The sequence below is a fragment of the Seriola lalandi genome, unplaced genomic scaffold (assembly GCF_002814215.2).
Source record: "Seriola lalandi dorsalis isolate HSWRI2012SDOR001 ecotype SW California unplaced genomic scaffold, Sedor1 jcf7180002054561, whole genome shotgun sequence".
In the NCBI taxonomy this organism is placed as follows: Eukaryota; Metazoa; Chordata; class Actinopteri; order Carangiformes; family Carangidae; genus Seriola; species Seriola lalandi.
Window position 1 is genome coordinate 872,138 of NW_019525114.1, and position 17,465 is coordinate 889,602.

General features: G+C 41.3%; 2 protein-coding genes across 10 annotated transcripts in view; one reads left to right on the forward strand and one right to left on the reverse strand.

Moving 5' to 3' along the window:
- Positions 1 to 13,574, forward strand: part of LOC111662324 (solute carrier family 12 member 5-like) — a 154,609-nt gene extending 141,035 nt beyond the window's left edge. For 2 of the 3 annotated variants that reach the window (XM_087176574.1, XM_023416140.2), the window contains exons 16-26: positions 775 to 879; positions 1,189 to 1,357; positions 1,494 to 1,689; positions 2,227 to 2,396; positions 2,710 to 2,841; positions 3,464 to 3,571; positions 4,087 to 4,212; positions 5,151 to 5,383; positions 5,591 to 5,605; positions 5,834 to 5,967; positions 8,117 to 13,574. In XM_087176574.1, coding sequence (XP_087032700.1) covers positions 775 to 879; positions 1,189 to 1,357; positions 1,494 to 1,689; positions 2,227 to 2,396; positions 2,710 to 2,841; positions 3,464 to 3,571; positions 4,087 to 4,212; positions 5,151 to 5,383; positions 5,591 to 5,605; positions 5,834 to 5,967; positions 8,117 to 8,208 — 1,480 coding nt within the window. In that variant the 3' untranslated portion in view covers positions 8,209 to 13,574. The remainder of the gene's footprint in view (positions 1 to 774; positions 880 to 1,188; positions 1,358 to 1,493; positions 1,690 to 2,226; positions 2,397 to 2,709; positions 2,842 to 3,463; positions 3,572 to 4,086; positions 4,213 to 5,150; positions 5,384 to 5,590; positions 5,606 to 5,833; positions 5,968 to 8,116) is intronic. The other variant, XM_087176575.1, reaches the window with a different exon arrangement.
- A 913-nt stretch (positions 13,575 to 14,487) lies between these two features.
- Positions 14,488 to 17,465, reverse strand: part of ncoa5 (nuclear receptor coactivator 5) — a 10,329-nt gene continuing 7,351 nt past the window's right edge. For 3 of the 7 annotated variants that reach the window (XM_023416146.2, XM_023416142.2, XM_023416148.2), the window contains 5 exons: positions 16,960 to 17,092; positions 16,610 to 16,812; positions 16,272 to 16,476; positions 16,033 to 16,124; positions 14,488 to 15,466 (listed from right to left, as the gene is read on the reverse strand). In XM_023416146.2, the coding sequence (XP_023271914.1) occupies positions 14,907 to 15,466; positions 16,033 to 16,124; positions 16,272 to 16,476; positions 16,610 to 16,812; positions 16,960 to 17,092 (1,193 nt within the window). In that variant the 3' untranslated portion in view covers positions 14,488 to 14,906. The remainder of the gene's footprint in view (positions 15,467 to 16,032; positions 16,125 to 16,271; positions 16,477 to 16,609; positions 16,813 to 16,959; positions 17,093 to 17,465) is intronic. The other 4 variants (XM_087176577.1, XM_023416145.2, XM_023416147.2 and 1 more) reach the window with 3 other exon arrangements.

A 17,465-nucleotide genomic window follows, 5' to 3' on the forward strand; every position in this document is an offset into this window, starting at 1 on the left:
GGTTATAGCTTCACTGTTTGTTTTGGGCTCTCGTCACCTCCTGTCATGTGAGACCCTAGCAACCATGTGTTACACAGAACATCCTATATCCTTCTATATAATTAATAATAATAATAATTATTATTATTTTGTTGTAATTTTGCATCTCTTGGTAGTCGTGGTGTGTCTCCTAGTCGTGGTGTGTCTCTTTGTAGTCATGTTGCGTCTCTTTCAGTGAAAGAGTTTGTCAGGACTCTCAGGTTCTGCTGCTGGTTCAAAACCTGCCACTGAACTTTAATATTTAGTTCACACTAAATATGAAGTGTGAGTAATGAAATGTTACTGTAACAAATAAACAAGAGCACATTTCTTTGAATGGATTTGGTTGGCAAATGTTATCAGGAGGCCCCTGCTTTTAACTGAGCTCTGTCTTTCCAACAACAAATGTTGGCTCTAGCCCAGGGGGCCCCTGACCCCTCGGGCCCCTGTGCCTGTGAGTGGAAGACCCGTTCAGTAATCCATCCATGCTTATAACCGAGTGGTACAGAGCCATTCAGGCAAACTAGTGTATTTAAGTGCTGTGATTCCCTCTGCTGAGAGACATCATGTTAACTTGACATTTACCAGCGATGCCCAATCCTCAATCACTCTGCATTATGTCAAACTGTCGTCTAAAAGTAGGTTTGCTTCAGTGTGCTGATTGTATCACTGTCCCTTTTAAATTTAGAGTGAAGCTGCACAACTACTGCTCATGTTTTGAGTGACAAATGTTGATTGGTGCTGTCTGTGTTTCAGTGCGGAGAAAGAGTGGGGTGATGGAATACGAGGTCTGTCTCTGAGTGCCGCGCGTTACGCTCTCATGCGGCTGGAGGAAGGTCCCCCACACACCAAGAACTGGAGGTATGACACACTGAGTCATACACTGTCTGATAAACACAGAGATGAACATGTCTGTACATGTTCGGGCATTTTCTCTCAGTTATAAGTGATTGTCCTCATCTCAGCTGTCAAACTGCAAAAAAGAGTTTTTTGAATTCATATTAACATGTCAACTTTTCATGCTGTTTTTTCTCTGTCTATCTTTCCCAACTAGGACTTTTACTTGGCCAACCCAGCCATTTCTTTCTTCATGCCTTTATTTAAATCTCCCTATTTCTTTTCTGCACTGTATTTTCACTCTCTCTCCCCTCTGATCTTATCTCTCTTCAGGCCTCAGTTGCTGGTCCTGGTTAGTACAGACGGCGAGCAGAACGTGGAGCAGCCTCGTCTGTTGTCTCTGACCAACCAACTGAAGGCAGGAAAAGGTCTCACCATTGTTGGGACAGCTCTAGAGGGCACATACCTGGAGAACCATGACCAGGTCCAGCGTGCAGAGCAGGTAGGGAGCCTTTAACCATCAATAACCAACGTTAACAGTTTAAATTCTCAAAATGTGAAAAAGGTCACAACTTTAGGATGTTGTCCAGTTCGGCCCCTTTCAGTTGTAACGGTTACTCTCTGTCATACCTTTGTAGGCGCTGCGTAAACTGATGGAAACAGAGAAGGTGAAGGGCTTCTGTCAAGTGACCGTGTCCTCGAACCTGCGTGACGCTACATCCCACCTAATCCAGGCCGGTGGGCTGGGCGGCCTGAAACATAACGCCCTGCTGGTCTCCTGGCCACGCAACTGGAAGCAAGGAGACGAGCACCAGACCTGGAGGAACTTCATCGGTGGGTCACTGGGAAAGAAAAGAAACTGATAATTCAATCAAAAAAGGCTGAAATCTGATTTGTTTTGAGGCTCATTTGTCATGTGGACAAGTGAAGTGGTGCTTAAAGACTCCTGCAGGCTTCAAGCTCTTTTTTATGTCCAGCAACGTTGCTGCTGAAGCACATCAGCGAGACAAAATCCCTAACAGCTCCAGCTTTTGAGCAGCTGATCTTTCTTTTCAAATGTCAAAAGAAAATTCCTAATCACACAGTACAATGTTTTAAAAAAAATAGGAAACATAATGAATCAGAAGAGGATTTGCTCATGCACAGCAGAATTATTTATCAGTAACAAAAACTCTGAAGAGAAAAGAGAAACATGCCTATGATAAAGTCATATCTAATCAGTGTCAAAACTTCCTGATGAAGTCAACCAGAACCAGTCAAAACAACTTAAAATTGTAATGAAAACTGCAGTAACAGTAATGAAGAGAGCTTGTAGAAGTAGCACAGCTGACGCTCTTCCTCTATCGCTGCATCTGTCTTTGTGTTCGGCAGAGTTGGTGAGAGAAACCACAGCTGCTCACTTGGCTCTGCTCGTCCCAAAGAACATCTCGGCCTTCCCGTCCAATGGCGAGCGCTTCACTGAGGGTCACATCGACGTGTGGTGGATCGTCCACGATGGAGGCATGCTGATGCTGCTGCCCTTCCTCCTCCGCCAGCACAAGGTACCGTGCAGTAATCATTACTACAACAAAAGACAAAACAGGGATGCATTATTAGTACAAAACTCAGTAAACTGTTAAAGCACAGCCTGGATTCCTACAGGCACATTCATGTTTCTTACAGATTATATAAACATTTTAAGAAGTTCAGCTTGTAGTAGATGTAGCTCAGACATAGTTTCTTTAGCACAGTTTTGTCCATAACATAAAATAAAATGAGGTTTACTAATAGTAAATAAAACTACAGACAGTAATCAGAGAGCAGTTGAATTATGTGGATACATTTATACCAGAAATGATGTTTTTTGCTCCTCAGGTTTGGAGGAAGTGCAAGATGCGCATCTTCACTGTGGCCCAGATGGACGACAACAGCATCCAGATGAAGAAGGACCTGACCACATTCCTCTATCACCTCCGTATTGACGCTATGGTGGAAGTTGTAGAAATGGTGAGTGTTTTCTCAAGACTAGACTGACTTTTTAATATCTGACTGTAACAACCATTATATCAGTAAAAAGATTTATATAAAGATACATCTATAAAGGGGGGGGGGGCTGCTGCTGCTGCTGACTGGTGGTTATCCCACCATTAAATACAATATCTTAAAACCCTCTTCCACTCTGCCTTTCCAAGGTTGGAATTGAGGCGAGCTGTGTCCAACACTTTTTGTAACTTTCCAAAATCAACAATTCAACCTGCGGATCCACTTAACGCACTGAGTGGCCAGATGTGTGCAACTGGAAAACTGGGCAGGAAATGAATTAAATCTCTCAAGCTGTTCATTATTCCCACAATTACTTTTGTCACTTTCCAAGGGCAATAGCGTGAAAGCCTCCGCGCCGAGGCTAACCGAAAGTATGCTTCATTATCCCGTGTTTGAATGATGAATCGTTTCTTACCCTCTCTATGACGGCAGGTTTTTCACTCCTCATTCAACAGAAATAAACACATTTGATTTGAGACTTGGTCAGACGATATGTTTCATAAAGGACTTTGTTTCAAAATACACTGGGAGAACGCGTATGAAACCGCTCATAAGTGACTTGTTTTGTTTTTTTCTTTCATCGCAGCACGACAGCGACATCTCAGCCTACACTTACGAGAAGACTCTGGTGATGGAACAACGGTCGCAGATGCTTAAACAGATCAACCTGACCAAGAACGAGCGCGAGAGAGAGGTAAGGAAGTTTATGTCAAAGTTTTGCTGTTTGGAAACGCACTCAGAGATATACACATGAACTTCACGACTCAACGGGCGGATTTGACTTAACGTGACACAAAAACCCCCCGGACAAAAGCATATCTACGCTTAAATGGGAGCGATGGGAGACCATATTTACCCTCTCTATCACTGTTGACTGCAGACTCTGCTTTGCTTTTGTGCGTGGGGGCATGATGGTGTTTTGACAGACGTGGAAAATAAAAGATATTGATCTTACATTATTACCTCCCTCATAGTTTTTGTTGAACTGTAAGATTGCTTGGTCCTCTTGGTCGATAAAGTTAATGAGTGCTGTGAAATTATCCTCACTTTTACTTTACTTGAATCAGTGAATCATTGTTGATATACAGTAAACAAATCTCTTGTAAAAACATATTACTGACTTCTTTTGTTTTTCATGAACACTGGACAAAAATATCTCGGCTCATATCACTTCTCTCCTCTCCCTCTCTTTCATGTGTGTCATCACAGATCCAGAGCATCACTGATTCATCCCGTGGGTCTATCCGCCGTAAGAACCCGGCCGCTGTGACCACCCAGCTGAGCGTGACCGAGGATCCACCAGCAGCCAGCAAGGAGGAGAAACCTGAGGAGGAGGTAGGGTCAGAACCCAGTGGAGAACAGACCTCAGTTTGAAGTGTTAAGTTTCTAAACAAGCTCTGATTTGAGTGATTAGAGCGTGAGTGATGCGATAAAACTAAACACCCACAGGAGATTTTTTTTTTTTTTTGTGAAATGTTCAACTAAAAATAGTAATATGAAGGTGTAATGACAAAATAGAAATACTAATATCTCCAATGATTTAAAGGAATAGTTTTGGGAAATATAGTTACTTCTTGCAGAGAGTTAGATTAGAAGATTAATACCACTGTCATGTTTGTACAGTAAGCAGCTGCTGGTTAGCTTAGCATAGCATGAGGACTAAAAACAGAGGGAAACAGATAGCCTGGCTCTGTCCCCATTTCCATCTACCAGCATCTCTAAATCTAAATAATGAACATGTTGTTTCATTTGTACAAAAATCAAATGTGAACATGATGCTGCTTCACAGACGATGTGTCAGGCCAGCTGTTTTTGTTTGTTTCTTTTCTAAGCCAAGCAGCTGCTGGCAGTAGCTCCATATTTACTGTAAAGGTATGGGAGTCATATTTATCTAGCTCTCAGCAAAAAGCGAGGAAGCATCTTTCCCAAAATGTTGAACTTTCCCTTCAACACACAAACATTCAGCCCAAGCTGAGATAATTTGATTCCAGTGGAGTTGAGAAAGACTCGTCCTCTTTCTGGTATTTTCAGTTTTCTGTTGAATGATGTTATATATCACTGTTCTAATAGCTCTTGTTACTGACTAAGAAAGCAGGTAATGTACAGAAGGAAACACCATAAGGCTCTTAATAACACTTCTCTTTCCTCTCCCTCTCTCAAACTGTGGCTCTCTGTGACTTAACCTGCATTCCTACATTTCCACCTCAACTGTGACTCTTCCATGTAATGTACATGTAAATCCACATCCGTCCTCTTTTCCTCTCGTCTCATAGTCAAAGTCGGCCTCTTCCCCTGTGTCCTCCCCTACTCAGGTCCAGCTCATCCACGACAACACCACCCCGACCAGCCCCGCAACCCCGGCCACCCCGCTGACCCCCGCAGAGGGGGCTCAGAGCCCCGGGGATCAGATCCAGATGACCTGGACTGAGAAGTGTGACGGGGAGCCCGCCAAGCCGCCTGGCGCAGCCACACCAGAGGGCATCAAAGACATCTTCAACATGAAGCCGTGAGTGCTTTGAAATGTTCAGTGAACCTTTACCTGTTGTAAAGGTGAATTACCTTCCTGTTCCTGACAAAGAGCCTCAAGTCTCCAAAGTCTTTTCTGCTGTATAATATACGACCATAGAGGTCTGCCAGAACGCTGTTAAAGAAGAACTTTGAATTTATAGCTTAGTACTGATATTCATGTGTTTCTCTCCTTGCCACGCTGCAGTGAGTGGGAGAACCTGTAAGTATTGAAGTTCCTATAAACATCATTTAGTCCATTCACATCTCATATTGACCGAGTTGGTCTCATGAGCAGATGAGGATGAAATACTTGCGTGTGAATGAGCATCTGTCACCATGACCAGCTCGGTATCACGAAACGCTGCATACCACACTTTAAAATATAACGTGTCTAGGCCTCAATCAGTGCGTCTTAATCATTTCTTTGTTTTAATGTGTTCTCGCTCAGGAACCAGTCCAACGTGCGACGTATGCACACAGCACTCCGGCTGAATGAAGTCATCATCAAAAAGTCCTCGGAGGCCAAGCTAGTCCTCCTGAACATGCCCGGGCCACCCAAGAACCGGACAGGTGACGAGAACTGTATCCTTTACCGCGAGAGAAGCGGGTCGACTGAGGGTCCTACAGATGCTGGAGACGGTGCTGCCTTCCTTTTTATAACACAAGTAATAAGAAGCGACACTGTTGAGTCACCGCTCATCCATAAACAGACAAAAAGAATTTGGACCAAGTAATCACTCATAAAGCTGATCTTCATAATAACCCCATGAATTTATAATGTAGAGCTTTTTTATGTGTTCCTGGTTAATCAGTATTACATTGCTTCTTCTGAAACAGTGAAGTTAAAAGGAGCATCACCTGGTGTGATGGTCTGCCGGGATGCACTCTGATCCTGACTATAGAATGATAATGGCTTGGTCCCATTACAATACTAAACTGGGAATTCTGGATACCTCCAATGTGGGGGCTGAAAAATGGAGGCCAAAGATCCCATGGCACAGATATACTGACCCACGTAGGTGTAATTATGGCGAAACAGAGTAAGTAAATCGACATTCAGGTGGTGTGCAAAACAGTGAAAGTTTTAGTGGTGCTCTGTAGATACAATCAACTTTAGTCTAAGCCTCCAGGCTCGGTCTTACTCAAGGAGGAAAAGTTTGATTTTGTGTTTCAGCAATAAACGATAAGTTAATTGACTTGGATTCAGGAATAAAAAAAAAAAAGCACTGTGATTTGTTATCAGAAGATAAGTGCAAGATGGCAACAGAGACAAAGTAGTAATTAGGATTTTGGTTAATTCTTTTTAATTACTCTTTTGACACTGCGTTTTGATTCACATAGATTCTGTCAGTTACAGTTTAATACATAAATCACATTATGAAATACGTTGTCCACATTTTGTAGTACTCTGATGATGATATAAGGAGTTTATCTTTTATTTAAAGTTATACTAATCTAATCTATGTTTTAATATTAACAATGTATCATTAGTATGTGAATGTGAAAGGTGTCACTTGTAGTGATGAACCCACAGAGAATTATCACAAAACCCTGCAGTTCTCCTCAGCTCCGCAGAGCTTTGAATGTCTTTCAAGTTTTATGGTTTATATCTTTACTGTTTGGTTCAGTCTCCGCTCTAATCAACCCTGTTACCAGCAGCCAGTGTCCAGCAATCCCAGTGTGCGCTACCTGTCCGACACCAAGCCGCAGACCCACAGTTAGCAACTGACTGGGGAACATAGTCGAGCAGTTAGAGTCAGATATTCCCTCTGGAGTTGGTGGCGATCAAAACACAACTAAGAGAGAGTGAATATTGGAGTTGCTTTTGTCAATGGAAGAAACACGACTCCAGTTGAATGCTAATGTTGGTCTGTGTCAGATGTAAATAGGCAACTGTTCGCTAACATGTTCGCCATAACGACTGTGAAAGGTGATATTTCCATGTTGTGTTTACAGCTCGTTGCCGCTGCTGCTGTGTAGCTGAAAAATCAATGAATGCAGCTTTAAATTAGTCACAGGAAATGTTTTGCAAATGCTATTTACTGCAACTGTAGATCACCACAAACTAAATTGCTATTGAGTGATAATATCTGACAAACAAATAATGCTGTTACCACTACTGCAGAATAAACACTGAAGCATCGAAGCAGGATGAAGAGGTGAGGTTGATAACTGTGCTGAAGAACACCTTGAATGTGGGCTGCTGTTATCCAGATAATTAGTGTTTAATAGATAAAAGCAAAAAGGTGCATCTGCACTTTTCACCACTTGTGGGCAGCAGAAACAAGCTGTAAACAACACGCAACGCAGCAACATTATCGTTCATTTGGAGTCGTGTTTTCGGCCACATGTTGAAGTCCAATATTTAATCTCCTATCAGTTTTCAGGCTCCACTGTGTTCATGTTCACCAGCCAGTTTTAACTTTGTGTGAATACAGTTTGTGGCTGAGCAGAGTCAGTTTTTTTAACTAAAAACAACTACCTGCTGCTGCAGAAGAAAAAGTTGTGAGAAGACTGAACCAAAACAGTAAAGTTGTTTGGAGTAAACCCGACAATGAGCTGAAAGACCCGACAAAGTAGAAGTGAAAACTGATACGTGTCACATACAAGCAGTCACATGATGCACTGTTCATACAAAAATATATTGTATGGACCCAGAATCACTTGCTGTATAATATATATGTAAGTGTTGTATTTGTTTCGTGTAGTTTCTTTAACGCTTCTCTCTCAGACATGGAGTTCCTGGAGGTCCTGACTGAGGGTCTCAACCGGGTCCTCCTGGTCCGCGGAGGCGGCCGCGAGGTTATCACCATCTACTCCTGAAAGAGCAGCCCCCTCCCCCCCGTACCATCCCTCCGCCCTTCCCTCAGCCCTGTTCCTGTGTCACCTATGCTCCCGCCCTCTCATCAACGCTGCTTCATCATCATGTTGCCCCTTACCGTTTATTTCTGTAAGATAGTCCTCTCACACTCAACCAATAGCTCAGCTCAGCTTCAGCACCTCTCCTTCTGCTCCACCCCCAGCAGACCACTGAGCAGTATCACATGCTCAGCTAGTAAACCTTTCATTTTAGTCTCATAAGCTACTATATCTATCGTAGGCTCTAGACTAATTTAGATGCTGTCTAGATTTGTTCTTAAAGAGACATTTTTTTTTCGTTGCTCGTCTGTATTCTACTGTAGTAACTCGCATTGAGTCGGAGTCACTCGGTAAAGAGGAGGGAGGTGGTGGTGGTGGTGGGTGTGTGTTGTTAGCTGAGGTGTGAGCGCACATGCATGTATGTGTCCGTCTTTGTTTTAATCTCTGCAGATTCTTCTTCTTTCTTTTCAAATACAAATGTGGCATAGAAGCGGCTTCTGCTTGGAAAGAACGAGAGCCAGCTGAAATGAGCTCAGTGTAGGTTTTCTGTTTAGTTCCCTCGTGGTGATCAGACACCTCCCACAGCGTTCCAGCCTGTTGTCTTTGATGTGATTTATCTTTCAAGGCAAAAGACACTGCGACCCACAGTCTGGACCACCAGCTGGAAGACAGAGAATATAGTTAAGTATGAACTGTGAAATTCACATCGATATTCGAAGAAGACTGAAAGGCACGTGGATCAAACCTGCAGTATTATCTTTAACCTGATCACTCCTTAGCATGAGATCCTTATAACTGTGTGTGTTTTTACTCCACTCGTTCTGTTACTGCCATCACTGTCTTCTACCCATCCTCCTTTCAACTCATCTCTTAGTGGCTGTTTATCCCCGTGGCCACTGTTAGTGCCAAAAAAAAAAAAAAATACAACAAGGCTAGCTTAGTTTTTAGAGATTGACACGTAATTAAACTGTGAATAGTGCGTTTCCTAGCAGAAGGCTGGTGTGACAGTGGAGTGGGGAGACGGTACAACCCCCCCCTCGAGGAGATTATCATTGCCAGCACCCCTCGACCCTCGTGTGGATCACTGTAAATAATGTACAAGCTCTGGCGCGTTGTTCAGTATGAGTGTAGTATTTTTGTGACATACTAAAAAGCTTCTAGTGGAGAGAAAACGTTCCTTCGCTCAGAGGGACAGCTCAAAAACGTTGTTTTTAAAATTTATTTATTTATTTATTTATCGGATTTATTTATTGGATGGCATAGGCTCCTGTCACTATGGTAACTGTCATTGTAACCTCGACAAGCACTGCACCTGCACTGTCCGCCACTGTGCAACAAGTGAAATTTTGATGAATTCATCAAGATCATTAAATTTAAAAAAAAGAAAAATACTAAATGTTATTTTTTCATCTAGAGAACAAATATGTATTTATGTTTATAGATAGAAGTTACACATATTGATGAAATAGTTGTAATCATTTTGATTGTCACTCAAAGATATATTGTTGCTTTGCCAAATTTAGATACATTAAATGTGCCATATGAAAGTATTTTTCAAAGAGACATAGTGAACAAAATTCTATTGATTAAATCAGAGAGAACAAAGTGTGCTAAAAACAGAGGTGTCTACATGAAACTAGCATGGTGATGACACTGTAGTTGGAGTCGCCCTATAGATGATAAAGGGACAGATGTTCAGACTTCCATAAAGCGACCAACACCCAGCTGTTGAGGTATCAGCTCTTACAGAGGTGAGAGTCTGAACATCTGTCCGCTGATTGTTTATGGGATCTAGTCTAAATAAATAGAGAGGACAATGGCTTCTGTAGCTAGGAAACTCACTTTGTCCACAAGACTGAACTCTATGCAGTAGACTCTCCAGTGAGATTTTATATCCTCTAGATTGGCTAAGATTTGAGCCACACATGTCCCTGACTGAATGACTTGTGAGCAAAATCATATTTAGGTTTTAAAAAAAAAAAAAAAAAGAAAAGTGCATCTTGGAAGGAATGTGCAATAGTTGAAATCCGGACTCATGTGATCATGTTATTTATTTTTTTACACATATATTTTGTATATGTAGATTTCGTAAGTCTTATAAAATCCAGATTCATCTCACTCTGACCAAGGACAGCTGTCACTTTACTTTGATTATTTCTGTTTCGTTTCTTAAAGAAAACTGTTTTTGGTCAGTTGCACTTGTAGTAGAAATATTAATATAAACAAATCCGTATATATATACAGTATATACAATATAGGAAAGCAAAACATTAGTTTCTAGAACTATTTAAAAGCAGTATTAAATGTTTTTAGTGTTGCTTGAATGTTGGACCATATGTTGTGAATGCTGCTAGTATCTATAGTTTTATTTGTACTGTAAATAGAGAAGACTAAAGCAACATTAAAGATCAAGTGAAAAGGGTATAGACATACATATCAGTGGTGGTGGCTGTCTAACAAGACGAGGCTGTACCTGTAAACATTTGGCCTGTGATCTCTGGACAGGGTTAGCTTTCTGTTTTATTAGAGAAATATACTGAATACCTTGATGCAATATTACGTCTGAGAGCAAAATCCTTCACCCTTTTATTCTCTTTTTAAAAAGAAATGCTCTCGTCATTATTCTCATATTTAATCCCATGAGTAAAGTGAACCAATTTTAAGGTAACAGATGATTAATTTACATCGTTTACTTCAAGAAAATACCAAAATATGTTTCAATATGAATATTTATGGCTTATCTGCTAAACCTTACTGTTTGCAAATTTTTAACACACCTACCTTTGACACCTATGATACTTAAGAAGCAGCCACTCCTAGTTTTCAAAGATTTTAGGGTGCCAAGTCATGAAGATTTTCTTTATTAAGCTTGTCACACTTAACTCTGACAAAGGGGTTGTTTAACGCTCACATACGTTTTTGAAGAACATGGCTATTTTGGGATTGTCTCCACAACATTGCCTGCATCAACTGAGCCTTTTAAATTTATTCAAAAGAAAAGATATCTGATGTTTATTGGAGACGTTTATTGGAAATGAATTTATTTATTGAATTATAAATGTTTTATAATTGCTGTTTGCATGGTACTATGTGGCAATATTTGTTTTAGTGGTTTCTATAGTGATGACTTACATGTTCAAGGTGCAGAGCTGGGAGGAAGGTCGTCAAATGTTCTCATTGAGTTGGACTTTTTGAGAACTCGGGAGTGTTTGCCAGACAGTCAGCGACATGGCTAGACCTTGAAAACAAGTCTCTTGCAAAAAATAAGAAAACGTATGAGTTCACTATATTGTTACTTGTTATATTTCAATCTTGCTCAAGTAGTCTTATGTAACGTAATAGGAGATTTTGAGTTTGCGAATGAATGGGCCTTGAGAATGGTCATTTCACCTTTGTAAATATATATCACTTAAGTCAGAGACACTGTAACCTACTAGTGTTGTCTTTTGTTGTACACTGTTCTATCACTGTGGACGAAGTCTTAGAGTTTTGTATGATTATGTGCAATATTGTTCTCACAGCTTTGTTTTTATTTTCTATAAACTGGAGGTGTCAGCAGTCACTTATTTCATCAGAATGTTTGTCACCAGGTCTTACGGACCCTAAAGATCTAAAGTGTTCATCCCAAATGTGGCTGAGGCAGCAAAGCACTTTACACTGAGGGGGCACTCTGTGACGGGATCAGTCTGCAATGGGGGTGGGGGTCAATCAAGAGCCAGCCTGCTCTGTACAGACTCTATCCCACAGTGATCTCTGGTGGCACAGGAGTGTATTACAGCCAGCTGTGGAGGTCTGACAGCTCAGACTCAAATAGAATCATATCCCACTATTTGCTGCAGTTTTGAACTGCAACAACCCAGAGATCTACCTGCTGATTTCGTTTACATCTCTTCATTTGAGCATTTTCTTCACACGTTAGCATGCATTGCGTTCTTTCCTTTCTCTTGCCAAACTTCTTTAAAAGAATAATAGTAACTGTTAAATTTATAGTGCTTGTCACTCAATCTGTGAGGTGAGCCTTCCCAGAATCCACCCCCCGACCCCCCCAACCCCACCCAAACCCCTTCTGCCCCAAGTTGCCCTGGCCTCTCCCATCCCAGCCACTAAATCCACCCCAGCTCTGTATTTTAAATGTGATTGCAGTATAATTCTGAAAAATGATCAAAGAATATAAAACTCGCGCTTCCAAATCTGGCACTGGCTCCGCTTGGACGTCACGAGATAGTCGACTCAGAAACCAGCATGTCCCTCTCCCCCCAACTGATCCATGATTTAGATCAGATCCTTCGCCTGCACAACTGTAGCATGAGACAAACCTGCCGGTGATCATTACTCAGTCTCCATCCTTAAATGGATATTAAGGGCTCTGAAACACATCTGTTACCGGGTTGAGGAGGCTGTCCTTTAAGACACCAACAGAGGAAAAACAAAACAAATCCCAGATTATTGCAGAGAGGGCTCATGGTCTGCAGCTGAGGTTAGATCGTACCCTGCAGTATCTTCGCAGACGCATCAGACAGAGGTGCCTGGTGCCGGAGGTAAAACAGCAGCTGCACCTACATTTCACACAGTCTATCTCTCTGGGAGGCAGATGAGAAAAACTCAAGTGGCTATCCATGTAGTGCAAGCAGAGCCCTGTTCCAGTTATGTTGTGTAACTCAGTGCATGCATGCAATTACCCTGAACAAGGTGTATTGGAAATATATTGGGTGTTTGTGGTATAAAAGTATTTTGTTTATATCAGTTACAAACTTTTCTTTCTACCACTATAGTTTTTTTTCTCTTTCCTTAGGACTGGCCAATCATTGTATCCAAGATGAATATTAGTATTATTATTATTATTATTATTATTATTATAGTACAATATTCTATTTTTTATGGTAGATTTGTTGACAAGGTCCTCTGTGTCAAATATTATCTGACTACCAAAGTATATTTCAGTTAACGACATAAATGATCGTGTGAAAATGTGAGCTCCAGTGAATTAGACAGACGCGTAAATGCTGTAAATATTTGTAGCATTTATCAGTTAATGGATACAAATTATTCAAAACGATAAAACTGTCCGGACGTGCCAAATTATTGGAAGTGTTGCCTGCAAATCCACAATTTAAATGAAAAGTCACCCTGGTTCTTTAACTGTCTATAAATATAAACATTTCCAATCGCCAAAATGTTTTTTTTTTGTTTTGTTTTTTTATGTAGGCGTCCAGTCAACCTTAAAAGGAAGAGTGAAGCATTTTGGGAAATCTGCTGCTTGTTCTGCTTTTTCACAGAGTTAGCACAGAGAAAGGAAACGAGAAACAGCTGCGCTAGCACGGTCCAAAAGCTCACTAATTGACATGTTTAATTTGTACAAAAACCAAAATATAAAAAGCTGTTACGTGGATTTTATCTTGGATGGTAACCGTTACCAGGCAGCCAATGGCAGCACGGGAAGCTAATGGTCTGACATATGACCCCTCACAGGACAAAAAGTAATCGTTTTTATGGTTAGCCTTTTATACAGCTTTAATCAATATAAATTATTCAGATTTAGAGCTTCATATTTAACTGACAGACATGAGTTATATGGATCTTCCCATTCAACTCTTGGAAATAAGTGTATTTCCCAAAATGTCTTTTCTTTCAAGACTTTATAGCCTTTGTAAATTCACTATTTTATTTAATAACCAGTTCCTCCCCCCCATGAGGAACCCAATCACTGTGCGGGTTTGTTTTTAATTCACTGGAGTCGTGGGAAACATTTTATATGGATGCTTTAAAAATGTAATGGATGTAGATACGGATGATTTACACAGAAAAGACACGTGTATCAAAATTTCACATGATTTTTTTTTCTCCCCCATTCTGAACAGTTCATTGATACCGTACGTAGTCTTATGGTAAAGCCGTAGTGTGTTCCTTTCAGTTCTGTGGGAGTGTGTATGTGTGTACATGTGCACTTGTAACTGCTGGGGGCGGGGGTGGTTGTGGGCGAGGGTGGGAGGGAGCTACATGTAAATAAATCAAGTATAGTTAGTGTGGAGGTGTTTATTTTTTGTGTCAGTGTAAGTTAAATATTATAAAATAAAAAAACGTATTATTCTCTATTGTGTTTCATGGTACATTAAAAAAAGAGGAAAAGTAGTTTTATCTTACATTTCAAATGCTTATATCTCTATGGCTTCTGGCGATACCCGTTCCATTTTATAGATTTGTCAGCACAAAATGCAATAAACCAATACCATTTTATTACAGCAATTGTGTCTTGAGTTTTTAATCATGTCTTCATTTTGACAATGAAAACACAGAACAGATCACGGCTGGAAAACAACTAAGGTGTCCATCAAGAACCAAAATGTACTTCAGACATGCACCATTTCTTCATTGTTGAACTCACACGCAAGAAGACTCCAATTATCTTCTGGTTAATAACAATTGAAAATGTAGACCATTAAGTAGTCTGAACAAGTCATCAAATTTGACTGAGGACAACGCCTAGAATAAAAAGATTTAATAATAAAAAAAAAAAAAAATTAAAATAAAAAAAAAATTAAAAGCTTTTACAAAAACATCTCTACGGTTTACCTATACACAGCTGGTAAACACAGTGTTGTGTCTACTAGTATCAGAGGGAAAGGTGGACCTCACATTAGAAGTAATTAATATTCTACACTCCGTCAGTAGTGTCGGGGATACATGGACATAGACGGGGCCTGGCCCATGCCAGGTGCTGGTCGGGGGGGTGGCTGGGATGCCCCAGTGTTCACCAGGTGGTTAAGAGATGGTCCGCTCTGAATGAGTGTGTCAAGAGCTTTCTGGACACTTGGGTTGTCAAAATTGATACCTGAGGCAGAGGTGGGGGGCCTCTGACCACCTGGTGCAACTGGCATGCGGCCCGGTGGGGTGCCGTAACCCTGGGATCCAGCTGGAAGAGGGCCAGGCATGGCTGGGCGGGGTGGATTCTGGGAAGGGGGCGGGCCAAGGGAACTGTAGGCCTGCGAATGGGAGGAGGCGGAGGGCAGGCCACTAGCGCCTACTGAGGCTCCGGAGCCGCTGTTGAACAGGCTGAGGATTTTAGCCTGCAGCTCCTGCTGATGGCTGGGGTTAGCTGAGGCGCTAGAACCAGCGGACAGGCCGAGGTGGCTGGACTGTGTGGCTGTGAGGGTAGAATGGGATGAGGGTGGCAGTCCTGCAGCTGAGGGCGGAACGTCTGCAGGAGCTGCAACATGGACTGCAGCTGTAGGGTGAAAGGTTCAGTTAGAAACAACAATACTGCACTCAACAGTCAGAGGACAACAGACAAAGCTGGTTTTCAATGTACATGCTCATGTGTATATTGCAAGAGTTTCTGGTTGCTGAAATTGTTCCTCCTCATCATTTTGACCAAGGAAGACATTCTTTAACAATTCCACTGTTAAGAGATGTGGAACCAAAATCTCAGTCTTCATTCTGGGTTGTGAAGTTGATCTTAAATTAATGAGGATTCAGCAATCTGATAAATGATGTGGGTATCCAATAATACAGTCTGTAGTTTAAAATTTCCTCTGTCACTGTCCCTCTAAAACAGATCAGAAAGGAAACTGTTTGTCGGGGAAATTGCGCTAAAAATAAGAAGAAACCCACTTAAGCTCAACTTTGGAATGTGTTTCAGCACAAAAACGATAATTGCATATTTCCTGTCCACTATCGCTGCTTTAGGAATTATTCTTTCAATTTATATACGGGCATGTGAGTATTGTTTGAAGAATAAACATATAAACTTACATATTACACTAACATTTAATGTGACACTTAATGTCTTACCTGAAAGAGGGTCTGCAGCGCTTCGTACCAGTCGGGCTCTTTTGTCCTTCAGGTATGCAATGAGACTGTCCAGCTCCTCAGGGGTCACAAATCTACCCGAGAAACACAGAGAATTTTTATTTTTTTTTAATTATCCATGAGAGGCCACAGGCCCTATTGAAATTTAAACCTTTCAAAAATGAAAACTGTGACTGAGGGTATGATAGAAATTTACTTATTCAATTCTACACAGTCAATACCTGTTTTCAGACAGCAGCGTAATGGCAGTGAGCACAGAAATGGGGTGGCTCTCTCTGTCAGGCTCCCTGAGTAATACGTCGTCTGCCATCTTGGCAGCCTTTCTGGCGATCTCCTCACGTTCTTTCTCACGATTTTCAACTTTGTAAGCGTCATAGTTGTGGGCAACTAGCATCATGGCATCCTGCATTGGCATGTTTCGATGCTCTATGGCAATAAGGACACAAAAAATATCATGTGAGACAACAAAAGAAGATGAAATGCTGTGCTAGTTACCTTAGGAGTGACCAAAGCAACCACACCAACCAATGGGTTCATATTGTCGTCTTGTCCGCATTACCTTGTGGTGTGCCGAACAAGATGTTGACAGTGCAGGATCGGTGGACCTGGTGCTGCTGGGTAATGATGATGGCAAAGGGAGTGCGGGCTCGGCCTACATCCTCCAGAGCCTGGGTTAGTGACACTTCTGTGTTGAGGAAGATCAGGTCCACCACCATGCCCAAATCACGGACCTTCCGCCCGACCGTCTCAGCATACTCCCTACAGTTGTTATCGAAGCAGAAGTACACACAGACACACACACGGAGGAGCGATATGAAATGAAAACCTGCCATGCACTGGTTGAATATTTACAGAGACGTTTCTGGTCTTACAGCAGTGTTTCCTGTGAAGAATAGAAAGTGGACATACTTTTGCGCCTTATTGACGACGATCACAGAGCAGTCAACGGGACGGTCAGTGTCGTAGCGCCGTTGGAGTTCTTCATAGTACTGTCGATACAATTCATTACGCCGACGCTCTTCTGGTCGAGCACGATCATCTGCTGTTGAGGAAGGGAAGAAGGGGATTGGATAGTTTAATGTTGGTATAATTTCCTCAATTTGAATACAATTATAAACTTACATGAAAAGTCTGCTTACAAAGCCAGTCTGGGAGTTCCTGGTTTAACATTTTACAATGAAATGATCAGAAAACACATGTTCAACTAATATGTAGTTTAAAGAATATAGTTCAACTAATTTGAATATTTTACAGGTTAATTATATTGTAAAAGGTGCGTCTGCTACAGAAACATCTTATGGGACGTTAGAAAAAGGAACCTGGAGAGTTTTTTTTATTATTATTATTCAAGTAATGAGGGAAATTCTAATCTATCCAGGAGGAAAAAAAAAAAAAAAAAAAAAATTAGATGCAAA